The 26845-nt window shown below is 36.2% G+C and overlaps 1 protein-coding gene across 2 annotated transcripts in view; it reads right to left on the reverse strand.

Moving 5' to 3' along the window:
• The window catches only part of LOC127434712 (piezo-type mechanosensitive ion channel component 2-like), a 185453-nt gene that overhangs the window by 119735 nt on the left and 38873 nt on the right, over positions 1–26845 (reverse strand). For both annotated transcript variants that reach the window (XM_051687610.1, XM_051687609.1), the window contains exon 3: positions 11043–11168. In XM_051687610.1, the coding sequence (XP_051543570.1) occupies positions 11043–11168 (126 nt within the window). The remainder of the gene's footprint in view (positions 1–11042; positions 11169–26845) is intronic.

Here is a 26845-nt window from a genome sequence, read left to right on the forward strand (position 1 = left end):
TTTGTCTCTTAACCATTTTTTTAATTCTGGAGTCAACAGTTTACCTAAATAAATTGTGTTATAGGATTTGAGAGGTCTCATTCTTGAAACTATAATTATGGTGGAAAAACACTAGTTTCACGAAAACTTTCACAGATTGTTTTTTGTCATTTTAATGGCTTCATGCATATTGGCATTGTGAAAATTAAGGATATATGCCATAAAAATAATAAAAGGTCTAAAAATCTAAAAACTGACAATCTAGATGGATCATAGTAGGCTCAAATTGACCTTCATGATTTGTGAATTTTTTCACAGATCAGTTTTTGTCTCAACCATTTTTTTGAGTTCTGGAGTCAACAGTTTACCTGAAAAATCTGTGTTATAGTCTTTGAGAAGTCACATTCTTGAAACACGTGATAATTATGATAGAAAAACACTAGTTTCACACAAAACTGGATTTGTGAAAACTTTCATAGATTGATTTTACTCAGTTTGATGGCTTCATGCATAGTGGCATTATGAAAAAGGAATTTTCTATGCCATAAAACCAATAAACGTCTTATAATTTTACAGAATGAGCAACTTGACGTGTCACTTGCTTAAACAGACCATCGTGATTTGTGAATTTTTTCACAGATCAGTTTTTGTCATTTAACCAATGTTTTTTTGTTTTTTTTAACCAGTTTGATGGCTTCATGCATATTGGCATTTTGAATCATTCATAAACTAAGCCATAAAACCAATAAACTTCTCACAATTCTACAAAATGACCACCTAGACGGGTCACACTAGGCTTAAATAGACCATCCTAATTTGTGCATTTTTTTCACAGATCAGTTATTGTCATTTAACCCTTTTTTGAATCCTTGAGTCAACAGTTTACCTGAAAAATCAGAGTTACAGGCTTAGTGTTATAATTGCACTGTGTTTTAGTCTTTCCCATTCATTTCCTATGGTGGGTCAAAAATGACCTGGAACACCACGACTGTTACTTTTTTTGTCACATGGCCTAAGCTCATTGAATACAGTCCAATTTTTTGTGTGTTCAGATGGCATATGTAACCAAGCCTTGGCCCCCAAAAATGTGATAAAGAAACTAAATCAAAATAGGTCAAAAATGACCCTAACCCCGCACAATGGTTAAATAAAATGACTAGCTAGTTGACGTATCATCCATATCAAATTTTAATTTGTCAACAACAAACCAAAGCCATCAAAATGACTACAATCAATCTGTGATCCAGTTTTGTGTGAAACTAGTGTTTTTCCACCATAATTATCATGCTTCAAGAATGAGACCTCTCAAATCCTATAACACAATTTTTTTAGGTAAACTGTTGACTCCAGAACTCAGAAAATGGTTAAGAGACAAAAACTGATCTGTGAAAAATTTCACAAATCATCAAGGTCTTTTTGAGCATACTGTGACCTGTGAAGATGGCCAGTTTTTAGAATTATAAGCTGATTTCCTATTATTACTCAAGGCAATGTGGATAGAGCAGTAAGACGCAATCAAACGCAAACAAATGTGATTGTGAAAGTTTTCACAAATCAGGCTCAATATAAAACAAGTAAATTTGCATGAACCCAGACTGCATGTTTGCTGGAAATTTGAAAGTGAAGAGTGAAAAGTGAAGAACGCTTATTTGCACCGTCCTGACTCAAGGACTTAAAAAGGGTTGATAGGTAAACAAACTGCTGTGAAAAAAAAATTGCTGATCCACAAATCAGGCTGGTAAAGATTCAGTCTTCTAAATGTTCAAATTTTGGAGCTATTTGCATCAGAAAATGAAGAGACATAAAATTTAAACAACCAGTTGGAGGATGATGTCATCTGAATTCACAAATCATGAAGAATAAAATGCCACATTATTTACATGTCTACGACAGCACATAGCGGGTTTATAGCCAATCAAAGTCTAAATTTCAAACCGTAAACTATCTTTACCGCGGTAATTATGACTAATAGTTGGGCTCATGTAACTGGCATTCAAGTTTAAAATAAATGAATAAGGTAGAGGAATGTTTGGGAAAACTAACCATCAGTCTGGAACTGATCAAAACGCTTTACCCATTTTTTTTCTAGTATAGTGATATTTAGTGTACAGTTCCCCAATGTACAATCCCACTGATAGCCATACAAACATACAGTATTTACAGCAGTATTAACAGTATAGCAAAATCAGTTGACACATTTCTATCATCGCCCAGTCTGTAAAGTGACTGATTGGATAGCTATGCTGCTGCCATTGGTTTCAGCTATTGAGTGATTTAATTATGCTGAGGAACGCACCAATTAGTTAACAGCTAATCGTGTCTTGGCAATATTCCTTTAAATGGAGACTTCAGGTTAGAAAGTGACAACCTTCTAATGATTATTTCCTGCTTTGGAGCCATAATGTGTTGCTTTCTTAATTCAAATGAAACCAATAGACCCAGTCGGCAAGGAGGCCTCACCCACTCGTGAGGGAAAGCAAAGTGCTGTTACCGTAGTTACTCATACATTCCTATGAGGAAAACGGGGAGAAATATCCGATAGATTTCAACAACGACAAACATGATGAAAAGCTGTTGTGTCATTTTTTGCACTTCAAACAATGCCAAAAAAAAAAAAAAAAAAAAAAAACGAACTGATTTTTTTATTGCCCGCCAGCTTACAGAAATATAAGCCCAAAGAAGAGCAATGCGGCTGCAAGCTGTTGAGCCATAAAGTAGTGTCTTAGCAGCGCCAGGCCACCCCAAGACAGAGGTTTACGTTTATGACTGTCACGTTATTATTTTGTCATTCGATTTGTATCTTAACACATTTTTATTTCTTCCCTGTAATTCGATTGATGATTAATGAAATGACTGTACACTTAAAATATCTCAAATTTGACAATTCACAGCAACTTTACCAGAAATCCCATTTACTCAGGGGCGTAGATTCCAGGGGGATGGGGGGAGGTAACCCCCCTAATAATCAAAACAAGCAAGTACAACCCCCCAATATTTATACCATTATCAATGGAAACATGTAAGTGCTTCATGCTGCATCGACTGTATCTATGCCATTGTTTGTGTGCGGAACCTAAATATAAAAAAAAATAAACATTTTGCTCATTGATCAATTTGAAGCTCTTTCATAGAAGTCTTAAGACACTTTTTGTCATTTATCAAGTTCTTTCATCTTTAAACTCAACTCAACAGCAAGACTTCTCACTCCCCTGCTGACTTTACAGTGAAATCTCAGATCAGATGTTACTAAACAATGCATATTTTAAGGACATAGGTCAGGCAATGGCCATGCTGACAACAGCAGACTTCTATATGAACACCAAACTGAAGCCTTGGGTGACTGATATAAAAAGCACTGGAAAAGGTGTTGAACGTTGAATGATCATATAAAAGCATGAGTGCATGAATGAGGACATATTTGTGTGTTAGCTTCCTGAAGCACTATGGCAATAGACCAGCAAAGATTGGAAAGTAATTTCCACTATATAATGTTTGAATCATCACCAGTGTAATAGAATCCATAAAAGCACGCATTAAAATTTTTAAATGTTTTACATTTGTTATTTTATGTTATGTTATGTTATTTTAGTTATTTAAATGTTCTTTTTTATTACTTTTATTCTTTTAATTAATTAATTAATTTATTAATTAGGAATCTAGGAATACGACAATAGTTCAAAGTAACCATGACTGTCATGCCCCCCAAAAATACAAATTAATTCATTAGTATTTTTGGGGGCTTGACAGCCATGGTTACTATGAACTGTTGTCATATTCCAAGAGCTGTGTAAATATTCTTCAAAATTTCTACTTCAGTGTTCCTAGGAAAAACTAGCAGCATATGAGTATAAAACTACATGAGGGTGATTATGTAATGACATAATTTGTATTTTGAGGTCAACAGTTCCTTTCAAGACAGAGGGGATTATGACTTAGGTAACTAAGGGACAAAAATACTAATATTTACTATAGAATAATAAAGTTGCATCATAAAGACATAAAGGAAGAATGTTGACTTTTAAATAGTAAAGTGCTGGTGAGAAATACATGGAGGAGGATCAAACCATTTGGCTTCACAAGGGGAAGAATTAGCTCTCTGCAAACATGCAACAAATATGTAAAAATTACATAATGTCTATGCATGACATTAGAAACAGTTCTGCAAAAGATTCACCAACAACAGACATGTTGGAATGCAACTTGCACTAGTTGCCGGTTCTTATTACAGGGTTGTAAAGAAAATACGTAAAGATCATGCTTGTATGTCACTGCTCTGGCCACATGTCTTAGCTTGATTTAAAACAGCTCTGCCACCAGAGATGAAACTATAATGTAAAATAATGTGGCTTGTTATAAAACTCTGAATATGTCTTATGTGTTTTTATTGTAATGTGGTGAACTCATGTTTGGTTCATATGATGGTAAATGCTGCTAGAATATACATTTAAAGCAATGTAATTAAACAGTAACACTTCACAACAAGGTTGTATTTGTTAACATTTGTTAACACGTTAGGTACCATGAACTAAAAAATAAACAATCATATTATTAATCTTGGTTAAAGTTAATTTCTAAACATACAATTGCTCTTTGCTTGTTCATGTTAGTTCATAATGCAATAACTAATGTTAACATACTGTGTACATTTAATGTTAAAAATGTATTAATATTAACATTAACCAAGATTAATAATTGCTGAAAATTTACTACTTCTTGTAAGTTCAACAAATGCTAACACAGTAACTTTATTGCAAAGTGTTACCAATTAGACATATTAAGGTTTTATGATTTTACTGCACTGTTGCCAATGCAATTTTACAAATTACCACATTACAATACTGTAAAGTGTAATTCTAATGGCATAGATTTATGGGGAAAATACTGTGGGAAAACATATGTATGTGATATACCACATTCAATTGCTCAGTGCATTTGAGGGGGGAAAAAGTATGGGTATGTAATATACCACATTTAATTGCTTAACCTTCGCACATTTGAGGAAAAAAATCCCTTAAAGTTTGTATCAAATGCGACTGAAATGAAAGAATTTGATTACTAACTAGAATTGTATTTCCTGTAATATAAGTGCGTGCAAGGCCGCAACAGAATAGTGTTAACATTTTCAGCAAGTTTCGTTTTATGATTTGGTTTTGTGTAAATGAAATGCTGCCTCAGAACTGCTTTGCCAACCATTCAGAATTCAGTCTGCAAATATTACAAATATAATCACTGTCAATTACATTTTATAAGCTGAACATTAACTTTAAAAAATGGTAACCTGCTACATTAAGATGCTATTTCTACCTGATAACCCTTAAAATGAGTTTTGTTGATGTGATCTAATGTATTCAGGTTGGTTCAGTGTTGTTAAATAATATTTTAGACTTGAACCAAATCAGCTAATTTAGATGTTGCCGCATGAAGCATATTTTTAGGTTAACTTTTTATTAGTGTTCAATCAGTTAATTCAATGGGAATTTCTTAAAAATCATTAAAGTTAAAAATTACAAAAATTAAATAGTATCTAAGGCTAGAACTCTAAGCTGACCAAAAGAGATGCACATTTAAGGCACTGCCAAACATCTAAACACATATAAACTTGTTTTAACAGAAAAACTTGAGATCGGTTTTCATATTCTTCAGCACTTAATCATTGTTCCCTCTGCAGCTCCTGGTGTCTGATATAAATCAGCCAAGAGTTATTTAATATCAAATTATTAAGTAATTATATACTTTCGCAAGCTTATGTCAAAAAAGCTGTTCCAACTGTTGTTTTTGGCACTTGAAAGCCAAGAGGGTGGGCTTCAGTGAAAATGTGCTAACCCAGAAAGAAAAGGCAATTATTTTCTTTTTACCCTAAATACTTTTTTAAAAAAAAGCTGGAGAAGATAAAATAAAGTTTCTTGGTAGGAATAATGAATAGCAGATATTCAGTTTATTAAAACCATATCTACTAGCCCATTGGGGTCCTTTGTTTAAAAGCAGAGAGTAAGCCATTAAATTACCTTTACTTCTGTACTCCCAAAATGGGACAAAAACTTTCACATCCTTTAAAAGGTGAAGTATGTTGTTTTTTTTTTTTTTCAATTTTAAAAAACTTTCTCCTATTCCAAGTTTAATAAGCAGACAACTATACATATAAGTAACCCAATCCCAAGTTGATTTCCACAAAAATGTAAACACTGTGCCTCTGTGACATTATCAAAATCATTGCTCTGTTTGTTTGAGCAGTCCCGTCCAGCCTGACCAAGTAACATGGTGTGGGTCAACTAGTGGTTTGAGTTTGGGGTGGGACTATCTGTTTATCTGTTTTGCGCACTTTTTCTCAGATATTTTACTTAGATTATTTTAATGAAATGGTCTGGTGTTTCCTTAAAACAATCGAGACAGAATCAGTCCAGCAGTATTAATATTTAGTAGTCTAAACTTTATTTGCTTAATACACATTCCTGAACTTATTGTGCACAATTCACTGGTGCACTTCATTCCAAAGAAGACAAGGTCTGGCTTCGTAATCTTTCATCAAAATGTCATAACTTGCCCTGTCTCTGAATACTCTTTCTTTTTTAGGTTACCATCACCAAATCCACCCATTCTAGTACATAACATCCACTTTTTACAATCCAATCCAATTATTATTTTTATTTTTTTTTGAATGTCTTGTTTCGCTGTTTCTATCTGTCAATATGTTTTATGATTGCAAATAGGGATGTGAAAAACTACTTTCAAAACCAGCTAGTCGTGAGTTGCCCGAAAGACTTGTTGATAAATCGGTCTTAAGGAAGCCTTGTATAATTAAGCTGGTTTCTTATTAAGCTGGTGACTTATTGCAAAGAGTGTGTTAGTAATAATAATTCCTTACATTTATATAGACACTCAAAGCGCTTTACATAGTATAGGGGGAATCTCCTCAACCACTACCAGTATGCAGCATCCACCTGGATGATGCAACAGCAGCCAAAGAGCACCAGTACACTCACCACACACCAGCTATTGATGGAGAGAAGAGTAGAGTAATGTAGCCAATTCAGGAATGGGGATTATTAGGAGGCCATGATAGATAAGGGCCAATGGGGGGAATTTGGCCAGGACACCAGGGTACACCACTACCCCTTTACAAGAAGTGCCCTGGGATTTTTAATGACCACAGAGAGTCAAGACCTCAGTTTAAAGTCTCATCTGAAGGATGGTGCCTTTTTACAGTATAGTGTCCCCATCACTATACTGGGGTATTAGGACCCACACATACCATAGGGTGAGCAGCCCCTGCTGGCCTCTTCCAGCAGCAACCTTGTTTTCCCCAGGAGGTCTCCCATCCAGGTACTGACCAGGCTCAACCCTGCTTAGCTTTAGTGGGCAACCAGGCAAGAGCTGCAAATGTGTTGACATAAAACAAGCACTTGCATTCAAAAACAGCTAGTCAGTGTGCAAAAAAATTGAACAGAATGCTGGTCTAAAGACACATTTTAAAAAGCTGGGCTATTTTTGACTCGACACAACATTTTAAAAATGCAACTCTTCCAATTTTTGACAGAATGCTCAAAAAAGTGTGTGAGAGAACGATGCAATGGCCAAAGACACATACAATCTGAATGTGTATGGCTGTAGTGGTATATCTGAACGTAAATGACTTTAAAGATGCAACTTTTCTGAGAGGAATTTACTTTAAAAACTATCTAACAGCTAAAGCACAGCACACTGTCAACACGCTAACTCAAGCGCCTTTGCTGAAAATTTTATATAAAAAAATCCTTCAGGTAAATATCTACTTGTACTCACTAATCAGCTAGTCGGGTGTTGGACGACTAGTCAACCTTTGTGACCCATCCCTAATTGCGAAGAGGTACAAGAAAGACGAGCATGCTCATCAGGCATTGGTCCTTCACTGTTCCTAATAAGTTTATCTCCATCTTGAACACAGATGTTGTGGCTTACACGCTTGCAGAAAGTGGCTAACGCTGTGTGCCAGTTTTGTGCAGGCCTGGCTGGGCCAAGGCCCAGTTATAGTCTGGGGTTCTGTTAGTGCTTTTGTGTTGGTGGAAACATGATCCAGACATGTATTTTGACCTCAGGTCACCTTTGTTCAGCTCAGCAGCCTTAAAATGCACAAAATTTCCTGCACTCACGATGATATTAATAAAATACATACTTGAGAATGTGTGTACAATCACAAACTTTCGGCCATGTGTACACACATTTTTTACTGGTTTTGCATTTTAGCAGCTTAAGTGGCTAATGAATTTTGTGAACAGAGAAAGCTTTCATCCTAAATCTGCAACTAATCTGTGATGAGTAAATGCCACTACCAAACATAGTTGCAAAGTGGCCTGGGATGCGTTTTCCAAAAGCATCGTAAGCCTGAGTAGATCGTAGAGACCATTGGCACCAATTTAGCACATTAGCCAATCTCAGTTCAACACTTAAGTGTCACGGTTCCGGAATTTGTGCCGGCTCATACTGTTGTTTATTTTTCTCTCTCCCTTATGTCTCACAGGTGGAGCTGGCTGATCGTTCCCGGGAGGCACTGATCATGGCAATGATTTACTCTCCCGTTCCACCTGTTTCTCACTGATTGCACTCCCTACTTATTCCTTGTGTTTTCCCTCTTTCTTTGCTGTCAAGTTTTAACCGTGCTCTCTTGTTTAGTTGGAGATTGCTCGTGTGTCTGTTGGTTGCCTGTCTCTAGAGGTGTGGTTACCTTCCTGTTCGCAGTTGCCTTCGCCTGTATTGTCGCCCAGTTCCCTTGGACGAGGATTCCTCAGTCTCTGACTGCGAGTTGGGGGAGAAACTTGCCTGGGCATTGCTTCACACCACACCAGCTTCAAAGACTCTCTTCGGATTGCTCCTGACTTCCACAACACATGCACTCATCATACTAACACACTCATTTCTTAGCCCGCTGAGCAGCTATAGCTTTTGACTCTGCTCATCACTGCAGCCAGTGCCGAGTGTGCCTATCCTTGTTTACAAACATTGTTGTTAATAAACTCATTGATTGTTTCCCTCTGCCTTTGGGTCCTTTGCCTCCCCTCACCCCCTGACATTTAAGTATATCCAGAGACTATTTAGCAGAGATGGGCCACTTCTGTTAGAATGAATGGGAGAAACTGGAATGCCCAAAGGTTAACAGATGTAGAAAAGGAAGTCCCGCTTTACAAGTAAAAGAGCCAATCTCCTTTTAGATAGAGACATCTCCTGTCAATCAACTCGAGAACGCGCATGCACATTAGCTAGACAAGCCAAGAAAATTGCGGGGTTTTTTTTGTTGCATAATCTGAGGTAAAGAAGCACAATTTATGATACCACTGTTGTCAGATTTTACTGCTGATTTGAAATATGTTCTTTGATCGTAATCTTGACCAACCATTTTGGAGATTTCGGTCTTTTCCCATTCAAGTAGATAGGAGCAGTACTTGTTTACACAGAAAAATAGCTGCCCAGCCTGCCCGAGAGTGTTCCAAAGATGGCTGCCGAGTGGAAGCTTGCTAAAAAGACTCAAATAACATATTCACACAGCGTGGGGTGATGGTAACGCATTCAGCTTACATTTGTAAGGTGCTGTGTTTACTGAAGTTGCCACATTCTCCATTATTTACAAGTGATTGTCAGACCAGCAATGTAGCCAGGTAACTCCGCCCCTTCCGCTACATAGGGCAAGCCACGAGCGCTGAGTGCATGAAGTGTCCAACATTCCAGACTTCGTTTTGACGGCAAAGTGCATCATCCGGGTACTCATAGTACACTACATTTTGTTGCATTTTCAATGTAAACATACTAGTCACACTACTTACACTAAAAAATTACATAGAATAGTGCAGAAGTGCGTGGTTTGGTATGCACCTAAATATTGCAACATATGGATGATGACAGAACAGGCAAATAGCATGTTAAATGCTCAATGTCATTGTTTGAACTTTCAGATAATTCCTTTGAAAATAAAATTAGTTTCTTCTACCACCTACCCTCAACCCTGAGCGCACCAATGACCTTCCAACACTATGTTTAATGCTGATGCAATTAGGATAGTTTCCTTATGCTGCAACTGTTGTCGTCCACCATGTTTCTGACAAGTGCTTGCTTTTTTTCCAATGAGAGTCTAAGGGAATAAAGTTTGTTTGGCGGAATGTTATAGAAATGACCTCAAATAAATTAAAAACTTTGTTGCTGGGTCACTTGTAATAGTGACATGAGGTGCCTAAAGAGAATACACGCTTTTTTTTATTTTTATTAAATCTTTCAATAAATCTCAAGAAGAGCAGGCTATGGATTAAACTGTGTCAGCCCTCATTCCTAAATGAAAATGTGTAACAGCAAGCGCACCTACATTTGCTTCAAGGTAAATTAAAGCTAATAACTTAACGTTAATTCATTTATGTGCTGCATACAAAACCGCATACTGTCTGAGTATGTACCATATTAGATGAGGGATGCACTTATCTGCCGCCAAAACATTACGATCCTTTAGGTATGCATGCGAGTAGTATGAATAGAATTCGGACATGCTTAATTCGGGGACATAGGCATTGTCACATGACCCAAATATATGACGTAAGAACAACAGCCACGAAAATTATCTGCTCTGGTTCTGTTAAACAAGCACCATTTAAGCACAAGGAACAATTATCTTATTATATATATCATATACAGTTGAGAAGAGCCATCCGAATCGCGGTGCACAGCCGTTTTTGTAAATCCAGCATTTTGAACATGACGTCGCCTCAACTCCTGAGGGATTATTGGATCATTAAGTGTCCAGTCAATCCGCACTTCAGAATCTCGCCGGAAATAGTAGGTCATTACTCGCTTAATGCTTCATAAATACTGTGGATTCTGCATATATTAGGCAATTATTTGATAACATAGAGTTCTTTTTTTCCTTTGCTTGGCACACACACCATATGAGTAAAGTCCAGGATTGAAATCAACCATTAAATGTTGCACATGATGCATTTTTTAAAAACATTTATATAGGTTTTCTTTTATTTGTGGTATTTGTATGACAGCAATGTAATGGTCTGGTTTTAAAGAAGTATAATTAAAAGTTTGATCCAGTTGATACTCACAGGTAAAGTTGGACAAATTGTTGTCTCCTGCTAATAGACTGTTGATTGTGATTTGGTAGATGATATGCAGCAGCAGGAAGGTCATACTGGTGAAACACAGGGATTTCAGCAAGCGCCCTGTGTGGCCTGTAGAAACAGAAGTGTTTTTAGATTTACCAAATGAAGACTTAAAGGGATAATTCACCCTAAAAATGAAAATTCTTTCTTCATTTACTCACCATAAGACTTTTTTTTTTTACTGCATGGAACCCAAAAGATGTTAGGCAGAATTAAAACCTCAATCACCATTCACTTTCACCGTATGGAAAATAAATGCAATGAAAGAGAAGGGTGACAAGAGACTTATATATTGCATAATATTTCTTTTTGTGTTCCACTGAAGAAAGTCATATGGGTTTAAAATAATATGAAGGTGAGTAAATGATGACAGAATCTTTGACTTTCATTGGCGACACTGCAGTGTCAAGACAGCATTTTAAATAGATACAAGAAAGAAAAAAATACAATCAAAATTCAGTATGAAAATAAATGTGAGAAAGAAAACCAATCAAAATTCAGTATGCGAATATCACAGTTACACGATCACTGTCAAAATTTAAATAAAAAATATTTTATTTGTGTGTGTGTGAGGTTGTATAAAGTTGCTGTTTGTTAAATGGTTCAAACTAAATTAATTTCAGAAATGTAATACTTAGGGTTAGGGAAAAGCTCTGTAAAAATCTGTAAAACAGGTATGTGTCTGCAATAAGGCATAATTTCAAATTCTGAGTAAATCTATAGAGCTTTTTGCAGAATTCTGGCGCAGATTCGGTTCAGGTCTGGTCATAACAAATATTGTGTCAATCAGGGTTAGAAAAACTTAATGTTTTTCATTTTGGTTCATTCTGAGCAAAAACTCAAACTTATTTTTTTACTAGTTCAGAAGTTCTGCAGCCTCCTTTCCAAATGGTAACTGGTTAGAACAAAATAAACCCTAGCCCTAACCCTACAAAATAAAAGAAAGGTTAATAATGTTCTTTTAAAAATGACAGTACTTTGCACTAAGGGGTGGGTGAAATACCAATTGCAGTGTTGCCAGATCTCACAAGAGAAACAAGACACCTGGTCTGGAAAAACAAGCCCAAAATAAGCCCCTTGCCTTACCAAAATAAGTGAAAATAAACAATTACATTTTTTCCTGTGTGGTGGATTTATCAGCATAGAAATCATAACAAGCAATTAATTAACAGTTAAGTATAATTTTATTTACAGATCTGCTTCTCAGTCAAAACCTGGCAGCATCAAATCTGTATTAATGCATCATATCAAACAATAATTCAGTGAAGACTTGGAAACAACTGAGAATAATAATAATGTTTTCCTTGTATCTAGATTAGATGTGCATGTATATGTAATAATTATACACAGTTGTTAAAAAGGTCTTCATTCACAGAATGCGACATCCACAATGGGAAATTAGGCAAAGAAATGTGTGACGTAGCAGTTTCCTTCAGTATCAAAGAACATGTTTCATTTTTCGGGTAACATGAAGTGGTGTAGTTCTAAACATTTACTTTGATAAACCCTTTGGCCTTTAGTTTCATGAAATAATTATTGGAACAAAATTAACCGCGGTTACCAGCATTAAAAAAAAAAACGTTTTCACTCCAGAATGATTGAAAATCAATTTGTTCCAGTTTTCGGTTACATTCAGCAAAACAAATTGTCTGTTTTTGGTTTTCGTTCCTTGAACCGTTTTTAATCCGTTGTGTCAATAAAGTTGTTATGGAGCAATAAGACCTCAGTAACTCCAGATTTTTACAGTTGAGTCCAGCAGCGACCATGGAGACTTCAAGCACTCCTCGTGTCAGGGTGAAAGTTTATTGAGTTGAACCTGTGTGTCTACCGTTAATAGGAAAGGGCTGCCATAATCCAGTGCTTTTAGAGGAAATACACCCTTGTATTACAAGTCTCTCTCTCTCTCTCTCTCTCTCGCTCTCTCTCTCTCTCTCTCTCTCTCTCTCTCTCTCTCTCTCTCTCTCTCTCTCTCTCTCTCTCTCTCTCTCTCTCTCTCTCTCTCTCTCTCTCTCCAGTCATTTACCATTGATATTTTTGGCAGCGTATGGGCCCTTCATCATTTAGGATCACTGGGCTCAGTGTGAGTTCAGAAGCATGGCCATTTTCAGAAAACTCCAAATGAAACAGCTCTGTTAGTAATGCAAGTTATAGGCCATAAAGGGGTCGAAAAGGTTTTTGATTTATTTATAATGCTGCATAAACATTTTTATTTTTTATTTTTTTAAAGAGGAAGGATTCAGGAGTGGATGAAGGATGTTGGTTCTTTATTAAAGACACAACGGCATTATGGTACAGTTGGAAAGTGAGAAGAGTCTAAGATCGGTTAGGCTTAGTTATGCTATTTCTGCATATTAAACTGAGATATTACAACAGATTTTAACACAGGCAAAAATGATAAGCATTACTTTTAAAGTTAAGTCACATGGGTAAAGACACAAAAAATGAATTTGTTAGAAGTTCACTTTTGCTAACTTTGGAAAAAATGCCCCCTGTTTAAAGTGACTGTGGAAATGACTGAAGTAGAAAATGAGGTCTAAAACAATACAGAAAATTGTGTCCATAACAAGAGCAAGTCTAAAATCACAGTCAAATGAGTCTCTTTTCAAATGAGTCACGTCTCTTTTTGATTAAACGCAGACCTCATTAATTCACAAGAGCAGATCTACAGTCATATTCAAAATATCAGAGGTAATGAGAGTGGATCATTTCAGCTCCCCCTGGATTTCAATGAAATATTATGTATCAGTCCTCGCACACAGGCTGTTTCTGTAGCACACTATAACTCAATTTCTTAAAATGTTAGGGAACAGAATCAAGGCTAAAAGCTTTGCAGAACAAACCATTTAGAATGGACAAGAAAAACAGTCCCTCCTTTTCTTTAAAAAATGCAAAAATCTGGGTTACAGTGAGTCACTTATGGACCCATTTTTTTTCAGAGGGTTTAAAGGCAGAAATGTGAAGCTTATAATTTTACAAAAGCACTTACATTAATTTTTCTGTTAAAACTTGCATGTTATTTGAACTGTAAAGTTGTTTAAATTGTTGTTTTTACAGTCATTTTAGGGTTTTAGGATTTACGGCATTATATTCATGGCAACAAATTCGTAAACTTGTATATAACTTTAAACAGAAAAGCTTAATAAGCGACACTAAAATCACGTTAACATGTATATTGTTTATGTCTTGTGGCTATTCTTTTGAAACAGTGAGTATTTTAACGTTTACAGATTTGCCTCATTCACTTCCATTGTAAGTGCCTCACTGTAACCCAGATTTTAGCTTTTTTTAAAGAAAAGGAGGGACGAGTCAAACTAAATTTTTGTGGTAATCAATCTTATACCACAAATGCTGTCGACTGAGCTTAATTCACATTGGACCTGGAATATTCCTTTAAGTAATAAACAGCATAAGTACATAGTAAGTAGGCTATATAGTACAGGTGGCACTTCAAACATTTATTTTTTATATCATCTATTTATTCTAAAAAATATGTTGTAACCATATGTTGTTATCATTTTAATCTTACTTCGTACAAATAAATGTTTTTATTATAATACTGGTTTGCTCCCTAAATTAAAATGCAATTTATGAATTGAATTGTAATTTAAAAAGCATTCTCAATTTAATTATGAATTGACACTTAACCCTAATATGTTGTAAGCAGGGTGAGCAATGAATACATGACCCTCCATTGTCAACGGAGAAAAACATGTCACAACTAACATGAATTTTCACCTCGTAGTTGCTGTAAATTAGTAAATGAACAAAAATAAATGAAAAGACGTTTTTCAGAAGGGTGAACGTTGTACAAACGTAAGAGTTTACGTAGAGCACGGTGAAATGAGATGTCAGACCACCACAAACACAGCACAGGCTAGCAGGCCTCTAAACACTCAAGTGAACACGTCCATTTATCTGCCACTGTTATGTTCTTAAGGTTAACATGCAGTCACACAAAACACATTCACGATGACTATTAAGACCGCAGGCTCATAAATAATAGTACCATGACTCATACATCAAGCACTGCAATTCAAGGAGACCCTTGATGTGTACCAAACAAGCTAAAGTGGTAAGGAGATTAATGAGCATGTGTTCAAACAGAACATTAAATGTCATGTTAAATCTACATCATTGTTTTTTGTGAGAAATGTAAGCGCAGCGTAGTTCTAGTGGGAAGACTAGCAGCTGTACATCATCACACCATTAGCTAGGTAACTCCTAGCCAATCACATGTAAGCCATTGCTTTATAAGTCTGCTCACAATCTATCACATTGCTGTTTCAGTGTGCTAACACGGCAACCTCCACCACCCCACCACCACCAGTTGAGTACCGTCCTGCACGGGTGTAGGCTCCTCGCCCCTGCCTCCTATCTCCGGCAGGATATGACAGTTCTGAGTACAACTTCTTCGGACCGCCAGACGGGGCTTACGCCAAAGAGTGACATTACATCTCTGTTTTATATTCATCAAATAAATGTCATCTTAAATTTCACTCAAGTCTGCGAGTCTTCCTTATAGAATGTAAAGTATGGTTAGTTACAATACCCCTTCTTTAAGCAATCGTTATTATGACAAATGGATGATATATGAATACATTTATCAGTTATACACATTTATTATACGGCTCTCTGGAATACTCCATTATGATTGGTTAATGGCGCCATCTAGCAGTCTGGTATTGCTCAGTAGCAACCGCACATCCACGTATCAGACCACTCATCTGGGTTCTGCGAGCCATCTCTCCTGCTTCTCGGATCACTGTGCAATCCTTACATATCAGCTTATAAAATAATTTCAATGCAAATCAATGTTTCATGTGTATTTATTTATTTGTTTATTTGGCAAGTAGTCTTGTAATAAGATACACAGTAAGCAGCCAGACAGTCATTAATAACAAAATAAACACCAACAGAACTCAAACACAAAGCGGAGGTGAATTTCAGCTGTTCAGCAAATTATTTAAACTCACTTATTTACATAATGTCAACACATGCTTCATGTGCATTTATTTATTTAGTTGGCAAGTAGTCTTGTAATAAGATGGATAATGAAGAGTCAGACGTTTATTAACTACAAAATAAACACAAAGATGTACAGTGGTGTGAAAAAGTTTTTGCCCCCTTCCTGATTTCTTATTTTTTTGCATGTTTGTCACACTTAAATGTTTCAGATCATCAAACAAGTTTAAATATTAGTCAAAGATAACACAAGTAAACACAAAATGCAGTTTTTAAATGAAGGTTGTTATTATTAAGGGAAAACAAAATCCAAACCTACATGGCCCTGTGTGAAAAAATGATTGCCCCCTAAACCTAATAACTGGTTGGGCCACCCTTAGCAGCAACAACTGCAATCAAGCGTTTACAATAACTTGCAGTGGGTCTTTTACAGCACTGTGGAGGAATTTTGGCCCACTCATCTTTGCAGAATTGTTGTAATTCAGCCACATTGGAGGGTTTTTGAGCATGAACTGCCTTTTTAAGGTCATGCCACAGCATCTCAATAGGATTCAGGTCAGGACTTTGACTAGGCCACTCCAAAGTCTTCATTTTGTTTTTCTTCAGCCATTCAGAGGTGGACTTGCTGGTGTGTTTTGGATCATTGTCCTGCTGCAGAACCCAAGTTCGCTTCAGCTTGAGGTCACGAACAGATGGCCGGACATTCTCCTTCAGGATTTTTTGGTAGACAGCAGAATTCATGGTTCCATTTATCACAGCAAGTCTTCCAGGTCCTGAAGCAGCAAAACAGCCCCAGACCATCACACTACCACCACCATATTTTACTGTTGGTATGATGTTCTTTTTCTGAAATGCGGTGTTACTTTTACGCCAGATGTAATGGGACACACACCTTCCAAAAAGTTAAACTTTTGTCTCGTCAGTCCACAGAGTATTTTCCCAAAAGTCTTGGGGATCATCAAGATGTTTTCTGGCAAAAATGAGACGAGCCTTAATGTTCTTTTTGCTCAGCAGTGGTTTTCGTCTTGGAACTCTGCCATGCAGGCCATTTTTGCCCAGTCTCTTTCTTATGGTGGAGTCATGAACACTGACCGTAACTGAGGCAAGTGAGGCCTGCAGTTCTTTGGATGTTGTTGTGGGGTCTTTTGTGACCTCTTGGATGAGTCGTCGCTGCGCTCTTGGGGTAATTTTGGTCGGCCGGCCACTCCTGGGAAGGTTCACCACTGTTCCATGTTTTTGCCATTTGTGGATAATGGCTCTCACTGTGGTTCTCTGGAGTCCCAAAGCTTTAGAAATGGCTTTATAACCTTTTCCAGACTGATAGATCTCAATTACTTTCTTTCTCATTTGTTGCTGAATTTCTTTGGATCTCTGCATGATGTCTAGCTTTTGAAGATCTTTTGGTCTACTTCACTTTGTCAGGCAGGTCCTATTTAAGTGATTTCATGATTGAGAACAGGTGTGGCAGTAATCAGGCCTGGGTGTGGTTAGAGAAACTGAACTCAGGTGTGATAAACCACAGTTAAGTTATGTTTTAACAGGTGGGGCAAACACTTTTTCACACAGGGCCATGTAAGTTTGGATTTTGTTTTCACTTAATAATAACACCCTTCATTTAAAAACTGCATTTTGTGTTTACTTGTGTTATCTTTGACTAATATTTAAACTTGTTTGATGATCTGAAACATTTAAGTGTGACAAACATGCAAAAAAATAAGAAATCAGGAAGGGGGCAAACACTTTTTCACACCACTGTAAACTGTTCAGTGATTTCTTGTCACATTACTACATAATTTTAATGCAAATCAATATTTTATGTCCATTTATTTATTAATTTGGTTAGTAGCTGTGTAATAAGTGGGATAATGTACAGTCAGCTGGTTGTTGTGGCAAAATAAACCCCTTCAGGCTAATATAAGACCCTTTCTGCTATGAGTCGGAGTCCTGATCACTCTGTCAGGGTTTATTGCATGCGATAACATCTGGCTGACTGTACATGATCCCTTCCTTTAAATTTAGTCTTTCTCTTCCTGGCAAAAATTACCCAAAATATTGATCATATGGGTGTATAAAATGTCCAATTACCTGTCCAAAAACCTGCCTTCAACAAGCAATAGCATCTAACAAATCATACGGACAAGATTTGGTAATGTTCCACCCCAACTTCCTGCATTAGTAAAAACCCTTTCGTTGTGTTTTTAAAGGTAAGAAAGAGATCATCCATAATCACCCATATAAAATGCTGTGAAGAAAGATATATTGTGAAGACTAAACATTAATTTCACACCATTGGATCACTTGCCTCCATTAATGCATTAACACCTACTGATAATCATAACCAAATCACCTGAGAAATCTAAACTCTAAACAGCTGTTGCTGCCAAGCAAAGTCTGCCAGGGTTTTATGATCATTACAATGGTTTACTGTTATGAAAATGTTTTACAGGTCTGCTCATGCCACACTATTTTTACTGTGTTCAGGCAGTTAGCCTATATAGAGGACGTTCTAGCAGCACCCAAATGGGCAAATCAAATGACATTTGGTTCCAAATCTTCAACAAAAATAATTTATTTATTTATTTATTTTTTTAATAATTTAAGTTATCTATTCCCATATTAGTGTAGAGTGAAGAAAAATCACATTGCTTAATAATTTGGTAGGTGAGTTTAAGCAAATGGAGGCCTGGGATCATTTTTATTATTTTTTTTTCAACTTCAGGAACTTTAATATCCCAGGAGTTGATTTTTATAAAAATTAATAGATTTTAACCTTTTCTTTTTGTTATATGAAGGTCACATGAATACTCAAAAATCTTGAAATCTTTTATTTTTGCTACTTTTCCAATACCTTTTATGAATATATTTTTATTGGTTTACCATTAAACATGTTTACATGCACATTATTACACCAATTATGCTTAATAAGCAGACAACGTGTGTGGTCATGTAAATGCATTAAACAGCTTTCCTTTATCGGTTTATTGCCATAAACAGCTTAAAAATAAACCGATCGACACAAGTTGATTTTTGCCCATTACCCCGATTTCGTGTTGCATGAAAAAACCTTAACCAGCATTCTTACCGGCTTATCCAATGTGCACACATGTTGTGTGCATGCCTCTTTATGGTTTAAACAGATAATCAGAGAGTCAAAAACAGAGAATGACGCGATTATTTGAAATGCCATACAAATGTGAATTTCTTGCTTTGTCTGATTTTTTTAAATAAGCAGATTTTTCTGAGTAATCAGCGAATTGCTGCACATGTAAATGGGCTCATTGCAGTGTCATAAATTAACTTTTCCATAGGGGTGCAATAATTACACTGTGGATTTGATTTTCAGGAGCGTTTTTTTTTTACATGTTTTTTTTTTTTTTTTTATGAGGGCATTTTCATCTAAAGTATACTGTCATCATTTTATTGAAATACTTTAACTAATCACTTCGTAAACATTGTTCTCAATATTACCTCCTACCCATAAAATTAAATCAACATCAAATCATATTTTACGTAATAATATGTAACCTAGGTTAGAATAGAATATTAAGAACTATATATCACATTTTTTAACTTCAGGGACATTTTTGTCCCTTTTGGTGGCAAAATTCGAGCCCCCCTTAATTTCTGAACCTGGCTCATTGTCAGTTACCAAGACTTTCAATCTTACAATATGAAAATCCATTATAAACCTTCTAATTATTTCATTTTTTCAAAAATTCCAAGACATGAAATACCAGACATGTAATATGTAAAGTAAATAAGGAAAAGTCAAGGTAAATATCACTTGTTAATAGAATATTTTTATTTTGTGTCATTTTTTAATCAAGCTGTAATTGTGTGTATTAATGCTGCCTTCATGTGCTATCGGAATCATTGTAAATTATTGGAATTTGCTCATGAATGACCCCTCAAGTCGTCATTACGACTGGGAAACTCTGAGATAATTTTGATACCCGAGTTTCCGAGATGGGAGGAGTTCTAAACTTTCAACATGGCGGAGGATAATACAGTTTCTGATTTGCATGACAGGTCTTGTTAATTTTTCTAAATACAGCTAATTGTTAGCGCTTACCGTTTTGGTCATATTCATTTATGTATTTCAGCAACCATTCTATGCATGTTGTACATTTTACACCATGAAAATATCTTGTATTTGACCAAATTCCATTATCGTCAGCAAGCTAACAGAGTTGAGTAATATGTATTATGGTGTCAAAATAAAAGTTCCTCAAGAAACATATATGAATGAACTTGGCGTTGTCCATGTTTCCTGTTCTTTCTGACAACAAAGCACTTGAATACGACATACTTGTAATTACCACTTCAGAAGTGGGAAATAGGATAATTCGGATAGCACATGAAGGCAGCAAAAGTATGCAAAAATGCCTTAGCAAAAAACTAGCCTTAGCAAGACAAAGGAGCCAGCATTTTATTAAATTTTTTTTCAAAATGTCATTTCCACCACAGAATGAAAGGTGATTTGAGATGTGGCGGAAATGACAATTATTTATGACAGTTCAGGGGGAAAAACAAAGATAACAGAATTTGTAAGTTTGTAAAGTGCGATTTAAGGGAGTTTAATTTCTACACATGATCAACAGTGCCCATAGTTGAAGAAACGGCCATGCTTTGAAACCATTATGACGTGTAGCAGGAATTTTTTTAAGCAGAACTGAGTATAAGCTCTGAGTAAGGCAATACTGGCACAGGAAGCGCAAATTGTCAAGTCATTTTTGTGTTTTCCTCCCATGGACTCTTATTTTGAAGATCTGCGTTTTCCTTCCTTGTGTCTCTGTTCCTGATTCCTTCCCTGACTGCTTCCCAGGTGTGTCTCGTTTACCCTGTTAGTCTGTGTATATATGTACCCTCATGTTCTTTGTACCTTGGTTGGTTCTTGTTTGTATGTAATGCCTTATTAGCCAGCATACTGCTGTTGTGTTTGTGTTACTGTCTTCTTCATACGATTCCTTCATCTTTGTATCCCCTTATTTTGTTTATAATTAAAGTTTTGCGTTTGGATCCTCACTCTCTCGCCTCTTCCCTTCACAACCCTGATGCAAATATGGACCAGATGTGTTTGTTATTTAGTGGTGGAGGACGGAAGGCTGTTCTGTTGGCATGGTCGCGTCAGCATGCCGTTTGGGCAACAGTTTCTTATTATTTTCTTTTCCCCAATGAGCCACTTCATCCATTTCAGACAGACTGAATGGGTTTTAGAGTTTGTATGCGGTATTTAATAGCAAAAACATTGGGCGGATCTTTATTATTTGAAAGGTCCGAAAAAAGAGAATCCATATCCAACTCAGACCATTGCTCGAGCCAGATCCCAAATGCTTGCTGTTGTCCTGAATTCTTAAATTTCATCACCTTAATTGTATTTGAAGGCAGTCTTGTCTGCCAAATTGAAAGGTTGAGCTGGTTTGCTCATTCAAAAAGCCCCTTGGCTCCATAGGATGAGAGATATTAGAATTGCAAGTTGGCTCCTTTTTGTGAACATAAGTTAGGAAGGTTTTAAAAGCATTTACAAAGGAACTATCCATCGATATGATCATTGATCTTTTAACCACAGCTTACAGACAATGCATCAGCAATGACGGCAATGGAACCTCAGTCAGTTGCCTGGTAATCCTATCATATCCCCAAAAAGCTTTTAGAGACTAAGACAGATAGAAAAAAATATATCTGATATTCAGGACAGAGAACACTGAGCAGGACAGAGCCTCAATCAGATGAGATATAAAATGTTACTCCTATGGGAGTTCATCTCCTGTTGTAATTGACATAATTGATTTGAATCGATTCATTCTTAGACTGCAATTACTTTAAGTCAGGAAGCAAATAAACCAGTCTAGATTCTAAAGGTATAATTTAATGTCTATTATTCGTTCAGTGTTCTCTTAAAAATAAAGGTTCTTCATTGGTTCTTTGGTACAGCAAATAACTCTCTTCTTATGAAGAATCATTTGATGGCTTTTGAGTCGGTTCTTTGGAGGATAAAAAAGTTATTGATGTTACATTAGAGGTTCTTTACATCAGTGTATTGATTTCAAGGTTCTAAAGCACTAGAGCTCATTTTATAGTCCATCATACGTAAATCATACGTTAGAAAAACAAGCCTGATTTTATGTATAATTTTTGTCTGTAGCACAAACAGTGAGGGACGAGTTACACATTTAGTTTAATACTTAGCGTTAACCTGAAAACCCTAATAAGTTGACTCTACTCAACTGATTGAGTAAAATCAATCTACCAATTAAATTGAGTAATGACATCTCTAAAACTTGTGTTATTAAGTACACTTAGCTTGAGGTTCACATAGGATGAATTTAACTTTTCAAGTTAACATAACTAGATGCATGTAGACTTAGTTCAGATTTGATATTTAAATGTTATTTCAACTTAATCATCTTAATTGAATGGACTCAAATTTAGCTTATACAATAACAGCTTAAATAATGAAGATTATAACTGCTTCTAGGTCTATCACCAGACTTATTTCTCAACAGAAATGCATACATACATGTACTTAAGTTGTACATGTATAAGGAGAACTAAAATTGAGCTAAACGTTTTCCAACTTGCCCAAAGGGGACACAGATCAACTTAATGGTGACATCACACGAAACAACTATTTGCAACAAAGCAACATAAATAATACAACAAAAAAGCTACAGCCACTATGAATTCTTAATAACAACTATTTAAATGCCCCCATATGTCCCCTTTGACCAAGGAAATAATTAAATAATTCAAGCACAAGGCATTGTGGGTGTTCCCCATAGCCTCAGTTTTGTACTCAATAGTTTGAGTTGTAAACACTTAAAATCTTAAGTCTATAAATTTTTAAGAAAAATAAGATCAAAGATGTGAGAACTTGATTTTTCCAGTAATGGAAATGACTGGATGTCATATAAGGGTTTACAGTGCATGGGTTTGTTCAAATCCCTAACCATATGTATAAGGAATAGTAACAATGACACTTAACAAACACCACTAAATATGTGTTTAATCTGTGCATAGTGTCATTTGAGTGTGAGATCTTTAATTTCACCAACCAAAACTGGCATTTCAGAACTATTTTAAGACTGAAGGCAAAGACAACAATCCTCTTACAAAAGTCTACATTTAGACAAAACAATTCTGAGAGATTTATTCGACACTTAGAATAATTTAAAACAAAATATATTTTTATAAAAGATGTTTATTTTTCCCGGATGTATCAGTTACTGTTTAGTTCAGCATTTGGTTTCCAAGTTTACATATCGAGAGACTGAATTGTGATTTATTTTTACAAAATTACAAAACTCTAGTCTGACCTTTTACTGGCATACACAATCAGGATCCAACCCATTTTTGATGGGAGTCATTATGAATGCTGAATACAAACGGCTGCCATTTATATAAATGAGACTGAAAAAAAAAAGAAAAAAAGAAATAAGAAAACATAAAACAATGTAAAAAGAATTAAAAACTAATCAACTCTGTATAGACTGCAGACTCAATTTCCTGTAGTAGTGTAAGAGCCATTAATTGGACTACATGTCTAATGCATGAACATTTCCTTCTTAAAACATGCTAGATATATTACACTGTCAGTTCTTCAAGGTTACATATACTCCGGTTTGGTGCCATGAACTTATCAAGCTCTGTTTTACAACAGTGTACTACAGCTCACTTTTTGGCCACAGGTGGAAAGATTGCAAAAATGTGGAACTAGCACAGCCGAAATGAAAAGGACAGCAGGTAATCTTATAAGTACATCAATTCTACATCAAAAACAGCTGTTCTTCCTCTTGTCCTAGGATTCCAATCACTCATTTATGATGTCATTTTAAGGTGATTTTTATACAGAAGCTTTAGCCAGCAAAAGAAAGAGAGAGAGAGAAAAAAACAGCTTGTCATTAACAATTTAGAATCATGTCACAACTGAGATTTGTGTTGCAGTACAGCTGTGTTTATGAGTGGGATTGAAAGACTCCCAACAGAGAAAGTTTGTTCAGTCAGAGAGTGAGTTTGTGAGATAGAACGGGTCTTAAACTCACTTGGTCATCAATGAACAAAGATGTTCACAGTGCCAGAACTAGCGGGACTGTTGCCTGGAGGGACATTTGAAAGTAGTAGAGATATGGTGGATGCTTAACATTCTTGAGCTTCCAAACATTTTTCTACATTTTATTTACATTTCCCTAAAGGAATTTCTTATTGCGGTGCTTAAACCTGTTTTGAGTTTTATATAATGTGTAAAAAAAAATTTTTTAAAAAAATTAAAAATAAGACATTGGTGTTTTTTATTAAATTATTGTTGCCACTTTATAAAAGCATTAAAGGTGCACTCAGTAACTTTTGTCTTTGTGTCATCTTGGACTTACACTGACACCTAGTGGCTTGGATGATGCATCATTTAAAATCAATAGTTTTCAGTTTCAGATGCCATTGCAGAAATTAAGTATTCACAGTCAGCCATGATTACTTTAATCAACGAGTGAACGTGTCAAATAAGAGGATGGTTACTGAGATTAAGCGAGTAGTATTCGGCTGGTCAAGTGATTCTAACATGGCAGCCCCCATGTGCGGACCCTCTCCATGAAGAATAAAATGTTTTTTTATAAGGTTACTTAATTTGAAAAATTAAGTGGTGGCGGTGATTGTAAATGAGAACGCCCTCGAAGTTGTTGACCGGGGGGGATAGGCACCCCACCCCACAAGATGCCGCCCTGGGCAACTGCCCATGTCGCCCATGTCTAAATCCACCACTGCTTCCGATTGTTCATGTACCCTGAAATCAACCCCATTCTGCCAAATAACTGACAAGCGCCATACCCCAGCAGACATTTTTGCATCAATTCAAACATGCTAACATTTCCATGTGGTGCTTCAAATCACAGTCACAGGTTTTGGTCCCATTAAAACTAGGCTTACATAAACAATGGTGAGTGTCATTCAGAGGCTGCATTTTCACTTTAAAATTAAATTTTTACTACAATGATGGTTAGGGTTGGGGTTTAAGTTAAGGGGTAGAGTTAATAAAATGTTAGTTCCTGTTGACTGCATTTCATAATTTACAGCTAAACATACTAGTCGCTTTGCATTAACAACAGTTCCAGCTTCGGCCACTGGGGAAGTGTTTTGAATTTTGGTAAGCACAAGACGATTTCAGCTTCAGAACTTTCAACCTACTGTTGCTGAATTCACAGTGTGATCCATCTGCAATGTTGCAGCTTTGCGCAATAATATAGAATTCAACTGATGTGTGGTCACATGCCTACATCATCTATTTTACAAAAGCTTCAAACATGACTTATCCAGTCAGAATTTCAAATCGGAACTATCCAATTTAAAAATGCCTAGTAGATCATCGACACTGATACAAAAAGTCAACTAGTTTCAAAATCCAAATTTCGTTGGTATTTACTGTAACTGCCCCTTGTAAGAAACTGTGAGTCAATGACCACCAAACTTCCTGAGGAAGCGAGGTGAGGCTGGGCTTCGGAGGGCCGTGTGGGTCGGGGTCCCGCTCTGATGACCTCTCCATTCAGCTCTGTTTCCTCAGGAAACCATCTCGCCTCCTGCGTCCCATCAAGAGGACAAATTGTCCGTTTGTACTTTGTCCTGCGGGACTGAACTTATACTTCTCTTTCTCTTGGGATAAATCGGGTTGCTATGTTCTCAATCCTTAACCATGTTTAACTCATAATCAGAACTTAAAGCCGAGGTGTCATTTTTTCGATGTTATAATACATGTATGAATCCCCACCCCCCTTACGGAACATAAAAGGAAATGTTAAGCAGAATAACCGCCTCAGTCACCATTCCCAGAACAAAGAAATTCATAGAGTTTGGAAAAAGATAAGGGTGGCTAAATTATTACATAATTTTTGGGTGAACTCAAAAAAAAAAAAAAATTTTTTAAGACTCTATTTGCTTTGTAACTCAATTTATTACGATCCCAGCATGGCCTGATTATAATGTGTAGCCTAAATCAAGAACTGTAGACAATATGTGAGCTGTAATAAAACACCTGATGTGCTATTAAAGCTGTCAGATATTTCGAAATCCAACTTCAGCTTCATATCTCCCTTGATAATCCACAGCTGAGATCAACCCAATTGCATATCAACACCTAGAACAATCCTGGCTAAAGAGAAGTAAAGGCGCTGTAATTAATAGGCCACATCTGGTTGTGATGACGCAAAGGCCAACTGAGGTACTCTGGCAGGGTCTGACTCACCCCTTATGTGGATGGCCTAAACAAAACAAACATGCTCACTGCAAGACTATGAACTGAACAAAGACAAGGACTCTTTCGTTCTACAGTCCCGCAAAGCCCCACACCATTCAGGTTGTAGGGATCTTAGTGGATAGCTTGAACTATTCAAATATAGGATCAAGAGTTGTGAAACGTTATATACTCAACTTCACTGAGAAGTACAATTTGGAGGAGTATATGATGTCATGAAAGTCTGAATGTTGTAGTTTGTAAAAGCATGAAAGGTTTGCAAGTGTCATTTTCCTGAATAAACTATCTAATAGGGTATCTAATAATAATAATAAAAAATCTTCTATCACTGTATGAGTAATTTTATATCATGGTCACGATATACTGTATATCACTATATAGTTATTTTGGCTGCAAATTAGACAAAAATATACATTGTGAAAAAATGATTGCATATTAAATAACCATGTGGTTATTTCCCGGTCCCAGTCCCTTTTTCAATGCAATGTCTGTAGTTACTCCACTTTCAAGCTTTCAATTGAGTAAATGATGATAGAACCTTCATTTT

This window comes from Myxocyprinus asiaticus, chromosome 44, assembly GCF_019703515.2.
Source record: "Myxocyprinus asiaticus isolate MX2 ecotype Aquarium Trade chromosome 44, UBuf_Myxa_2, whole genome shotgun sequence".
In the NCBI taxonomy this organism is placed as follows: domain Eukaryota; kingdom Metazoa; phylum Chordata; class Actinopteri; order Cypriniformes; family Catostomidae; genus Myxocyprinus; species Myxocyprinus asiaticus.